At 41.7% G+C, this 5,836-nt stretch overlaps 1 protein-coding gene across 1 annotated transcript; it reads left to right on the forward strand.

The window, feature by feature from the left end:
• The first annotated feature begins 438 nt into the window (after positions 1–438).
• LOC115392608 (B-cell receptor-associated protein 29) lies at positions 439–3,105 on the forward strand. The gene is made up of 8 exons (XM_030097319.1): positions 439–602; positions 1,307–1,425; positions 1,606–1,706; positions 1,794–1,941; positions 2,034–2,169; positions 2,345–2,441; positions 2,535–2,635; positions 2,711–3,105. The coding sequence occupies exons 2-8, from the start codon at positions 1,334–1,336 to the stop codon at positions 2,744–2,746; spliced, it is 711 nt and encodes a 236-aa protein (XP_029953179.1). The 5' UTR covers positions 439–602; positions 1,307–1,333; the 3' UTR covers positions 2,747–3,105.
• Positions 3,106–5,836: the final 2,731 nt, after the last annotated feature.

A 5,836-nucleotide genomic window follows, 5' to 3' on the forward strand; every position in this document is an offset into this window, starting at 1 on the left:
CAAAATATTCAAGACTTCCTACTTCAGGTCCCTCTGTCTGCACTTTATTATTGGAGAACACCGCCCCCTTCTGGTTGTTCATTTTATTACTGTAGTGCAGTACAAAAGAATGATTTCTATAAAAAAAAAACATTGACATTACAGTTGAAATGAACAGTAATATAATCTGTTTTCAAACAGTAGAACAAAGACAAACACTCATCATGTAGTCTTGATCATTACTTTAAAAGAGAGTGAATAAACCTCACTGGACTATTTTTGAACATGAAACACGAGAACACACACACACACACACACACACACACACACACACACACACACACACACACACACACACACACACACACACACACACACACACACACACACACACACACACACAAAGAGGCTGAATTCGCTCTGTGGACTAATAACAAAGCTTCCGGTCAGTTTTGTGATCTGTAAACTGGTCCAGAGGGGCTACTTGGGGTCAAGCTGTGGAGTTTTATTTATGGCTGCACGGTGGATTTTCTGATGGTCCTCAGCAGCTGCCCAGAACGTGTGTGAGCTCACGCGTGAGTGTGCGTGTTTTCCCAATACTTCTCTTCACACAACTTTGTCCGGTAAGCCAACAGCTCTGCTCTTTCATGTTTATCGTCTTTATTATATTATGATCATTTGTTGTTAGAATAATTTTAACCACCTCCTGGTGTAGATTTCAGAATCACTGGCTTTTGTGGCTTAAGTTTAAGGACAGATTGAGATTAAAAAGTCTAAAAATAGCTAAGGGGCTGTATATGTTGGCTCACAGAAATGTGTGTGTCAGCTCAGTATAAAAAAGGTTTTGTTTACCACAGGGATACTCAGTATTGTCCATGGTTCTCACTGTGCCAGTGGAAGTTACAATGTAAAGAGAAATGTTTATTAATTCATTGAAGCAGTAGCTCAACAGTTGATGCCACAATGCAGTTTACCCAGAATGCAATTCAGAATAAGGGTGAGGAGACTTTTCTTAATTCAGCTGAGTTGTGAAATAGAACTTTTATTTCATATGAAGAATTTCCCCAGTTTAGGTGAGTGGGATTTTATGAATCGAGATTACAAGTTTTCTCTGCAGATGGATTTTCACTTGGTTCTCTAATTTACTCTCCCAAGTCCAAAAACCTGATCTGAGGATAACTGGTGATTCTACAGTGAGTGCGTCTGTGTTTTCCTTGTGATGGACTGGTGACCTTTCCAGGCTGTCCCATTCAATACACAAGATAGACCGCATCCACAATGACAGCTGCTTTTTGGGTCAAAAGTGTAACTTTATGTACTTTTTCAGTTGCTGACTGGCACTCATTAAATCACAATGACTCTTCAGTGGACAGCTGTGGCTCTCTTCCTATATGCAGAGATCGTGGTGAACCTCATCTTGTGCATACCCTTCATATCACCAAAAAGGTAACACGATTCCCACACACAAAGTCAATCCATTTTCTCCACAGAAATGTGATTCTAATTGAGAAAACCGAAGGAGACAGTTCAATCACATCACCAGCAGAGTGTATCCTCGTCCTTTCTGAGCAGACTCGCTGCATATGATAGGATTTAACTGGCATTGTCCCTCTGACCCATTTCTAGATGGCGTTCGGTTTTCAACTGGAGAATATGGAGCTGGTTGTCTCCATACTGGAACAAGTTTTTCTTTGCCATGATCATGGCCCTCATTATTCTCTTCCTGGGTGAGGATTCAGCTCTGACTCACGTGTCAGACTGAATACTGAATCATCCGTCTCTCTCATGCGTCTGTCCTCTCTCTCCACTCTCAGATGCTGTCCGAGAGGTGCAGAAATACTCGGGTCCTGAGCCCATGCAGGACGCCAAAGCGAACCCCAACGTGTACGACCACGTCCACATGAAGCTGTTCAGATCCCAGAGAAACCTCTACATATGTGGCTTCTCGCTCTTTCTCTGGCTGTTAGTGCTGCTTGACTCCTCATTCATTCATATTTTCCTGTTCCTCGAGGTCCCCTCTCATCTGTCGTTTGTGTTTTTTCTGTAATGTGAAGCATCATGCGTCGGGTCGTGACCTTGCTGAACCAGGCTGCTGTTGTCCTGGAAGACAGAGCAGGTCTTCAGGCGCAGGTGGAACACGCAGTCAAAGCAGCCAAGCAGCACAAGGAGGACAACCTCATGCTCAAACAAGTGAGAATGAAAGATCACATTTGTCTTTTTTGCTGTGAAATAATGTCTTTTCGCTGATAAGGAAGCGTAGTTTTACATTTTCCAAAACATTTGCAGGTTAAAATCTCTATAATAAACTGTTTTGGGCATTAATCCATAGTGTTTCGGGTAATTGAGGGGCTTCCTTTGTGTTCAGGCTGTTCTAGACGGGGAAAAATCTGTGTCAGCAACAAAACAGCAAATGAAACTGGAGGCTGAGAAACTGGCAGGTCAACTGAAGGCTGCTGAGGACGGTGAGCAATTATTACATGAAAGAGACTCATTAAGGCTAAATTGCGTTACGTGATGTATGAATTCATGACCGCGAGCGTCGTCTGTATGTGTAGCTTTGAGAAAGTCTCAGGCTGAGGTGGAAGCCATGAGGAGGCAGGCCAAGGGTCTGGCACAGGAGTACGACAGATTACTGAGTGAACACCATCAGCTGCAGGTAAAATAAAAGCACAAATCAGGCTGTATCTGTCATATCATCGATTCTTTTCTGATCATTGCTCTTGACCCACAGAACCTTCAGAGGACTGAAGACAAGAAGGACCAGTAACCACTGCGCTACATTCAGATTGCGTCGCTTCACTCCATGGACGCGGTTGGACTGGCCTTTAAAGCAGTACATCACATTAGAAATGTGTCCCGATTCCTTCACACACATTTCTTTCAAATATTCACATGACTGTAATCAGGCGTGGTGGTGAGCCTCATAGCGAGAAGGTTGTTGGTTCAAATCTGTGCTCGTTCTTCTGTGTGGAGTTTGCATGTTGCCTTTCCTCTCAGTCGTCAAGAACATGAACGTGTTTAATTGATCAGCCGACACTGCCCATTGGTGTGAGTGCGTGTGGCTGTCTCTCTGTGGCGGACTGGTCACCTGTAGAGTGGACTCTGCCTTTCAGTTCGGTGGGAAGGACTCCGATGTCCTCTGGTAGAGAAGATGGATAGATGTACTTTCATGAGTATTTTTTTTGTAAGTGTGTGAGTTTACTGACACTTGCATGCAACTGGCATGCAACCTGCTTTTCAATCATAATATTAAAACCTTTTCATCAGCATTGCGGCCAGTATGTTTATTTTAATTCCTCCTTTTCAGTCAAAACAAATTGCCTTAATGTCATTTCCATATACTTTAGTCTGAAAGAATGTGTTTTGAATGTAGACATTTTACATTGGGCACAAAGGAGATAACTACTGGTTTTTGAGAAGAATAATGTCACATTTTACTTCAGTATATTTTAAGTGTATTACTTTAACTGACCACACTTTCAGCAGTGTAACAAAAATAGTACTTCAGCATGTGTTTTCAGTACTCTTTGTACATCTGCTTTTCAAATAATAAAGCGTGTAAATGAAAGAGGGAGAAATCTAGGAGGCTAAAGTTTAGATATGTTGTTGAATCAGTAAAATTAAAATGTCAGGGCTTAAAATGTTGCATGTGATAATGTGTTCAAATAAACACATGTCGAACAGCAGCCACACATGGTGGATCATCCACCGAGCGTGTCTGAGGTGTCAGATTCACTTCGGGAACACATTAAGCAGAATGTAATGGTGAGTGGGTTCGACCAGTAAAATGGGAGGATAACCTTTAAGTACACCTTGATGGACAAAATTCTCATTTTATTCATATTTTACAATTTTTAAAAACAAAATCTACAATTTAAAAAGAATGCTTTATAATTATAAAATGTAACAAGCTGAACATTTTTTAAAAAACTAAGCGCAACACAGTGCAAAATCCATACATGACACAATGCCAACCCAATGCATCAATGCATGCTTTTCCAGTTGTTCACTCAACCTTCACTTCAGTGCTGTGTAAGAAATCATTTGTGATTTACAAGAACAGATAAGTGTGCCTCAAATGGTGCAAATGTCTTTATACTTCCATGTACCCCATGTATTTGAATGAGTATTTGGGCAGAAGGTGGCACTGCTGTTGATATTGAGAAAGAAGCACAATCAGAGGCAGCTGTGCTCCGTGACGCCAATAAAACATCCCACTGCCACTATTTGAACACATCTGCCTTTTGTTATCCGCCTCTACATTGACCCTGCAGTTATTTGTGGCACTGCTCCTTTAGTCAGTGTCTGTAAGCTTCCAAGAGGACAAAAAGAAAGCATATCTAACATTGAGCATAAATGAACCTTAAATCTATCTCACTAATACAGCGCAACCCCAATAAATCAGTAACAGCAGTGACTTTCATTAAGTCATATAAGCTGACGTTTTCTTTGTAATCTCGAAAGCTGAAACAGATGCACCCAGTGCTTGACACTACTGCACACAATTATACCAGTTTCTTTATTAAATTTCATCCAAGAAATGCATGACCATGTAAAATGTGTTTACTACTGAAGTGATAAAAGAGTTGCAGATGTTTTTTGTCTTTTTTGTTCGTTAAGCCATGGTACCACAACACTGTGTTGAAACTGAAGTGTAGTGAGCTTCATATTGAGGCACAATGTTAGTCGAAAATCAAATGATGTGCCGTGTAACGTCAGGATCAGGAGTGCTCTCTCCCACCTCCCACTTTTGATTTCTCTAAAAGGTTGAACCACTCTCTCCTCTTATGTAACTGTACATTGAACAAAAATATAAATGCAACACTTTGTTTTGTCTCCCACTCTTCATGAACTGAACTCAAAGATTACTCTACGTACACAAAAGGCACAGAATCTCTTTGCATTCAAACCTTTGTTGTGCGTAACATAAGCCTGCCGCTGCCACCATGAGCCACTAGACTCACAATGTTTACATCAGCAAAGCGCTCACACACACGACCCAAGCGGTCTGCCATCTGCCCCGCACGGCGAAAACAGGGATTCATCCGTGAAGTGAACACCTCTCCAAAGTGCCAGATGCCATCGAACGTGAACATTTGCTCACCTGAGTTGGTTACGACAAACTGAAGTCAGGTCGAGACCCCGATGAGGATGGTGAGCATGCAGATGAGCTTCCCCTGGGCCCCGATTCCGTGGTCACATAAAGCGATTATTGCAGCAGCAGTTCAGGTGGCTGCTCTCAGACCAACGTGAAGGTGAAGATGCTGGATGTGGAGGTCCTGGACTGGTGTGGGTACATCTGGTCTGTAGTTGCAAGGCTGGTTGGATGTTGTGCCAAATTCTTTGAAATGCTTTTGGATACTGCTTATGGTGGAGAAACGAACAGTCAATTCACAGGGAGCAGCTCTGGTGGCCACTGCTGCAGATGCACCCTCGACACTTATTAAATCAGCATTATTGCGCTGTGTGGAAAACCTGCACATTTTTAAGTGTCCTTTCATTATGGTCAGCCTAAAGCTAATCAACATCTTCATACCCAACACGAGGTGGAAGGGTTATCCAGGCAAAGGAGAAGTACTCACCATCAGATTTAAACACATTTGTGAACAATATTTGAGCGATATTGGCCTTTTATGTACATGGAAAGAGTTTTAGATGTTTGAGTTCAGTTCATAAATAAAAAAAATGTGAGCAGAAACAAAAGTGTTGCATTTGTATGTTTGTTGTTTTTTACCTCTTGAACAATGAGAACCAAACACTATCTCTAAAGCAACCTCTATCAAGCAGCTTATGTGAAAGGAAAGTTCAGATTTTTATCAGGTTTAATCATAAAACGCAAGCTCAACAAGAAATACAG

The sequence above is a fragment of the Salarias fasciatus genome, chromosome 7 (genome assembly GCF_902148845.1).
Source record: "Salarias fasciatus chromosome 7, fSalaFa1.1, whole genome shotgun sequence".
NCBI lineage: Eukaryota > Metazoa > Chordata > Actinopteri > Blenniiformes > Blenniidae > Salarias > Salarias fasciatus.

Coding starts and splice junctions, on each gene's coding strand:
- LOC115392608 (XM_030097319.1), top strand. CDS start 1,334: ATGACTCTTCAGTGGACAGCTGTGGCTCTCTTCCTATATGCAGAGATC. Junction 1,707..1,793: donor CCTCATTATTCTCTTCCTGG/GTGAGGATTCAG, acceptor CTCCACTCTCAG/ATGCTGTCCGAGAGGTGCAG. Junction 2,442..2,534: donor ACTGAAGGCTGCTGAGGACG/GTGAGCAATTAT, acceptor CTGTATGTGTAG/CTTTGAGAAAGTCTCAGGCT.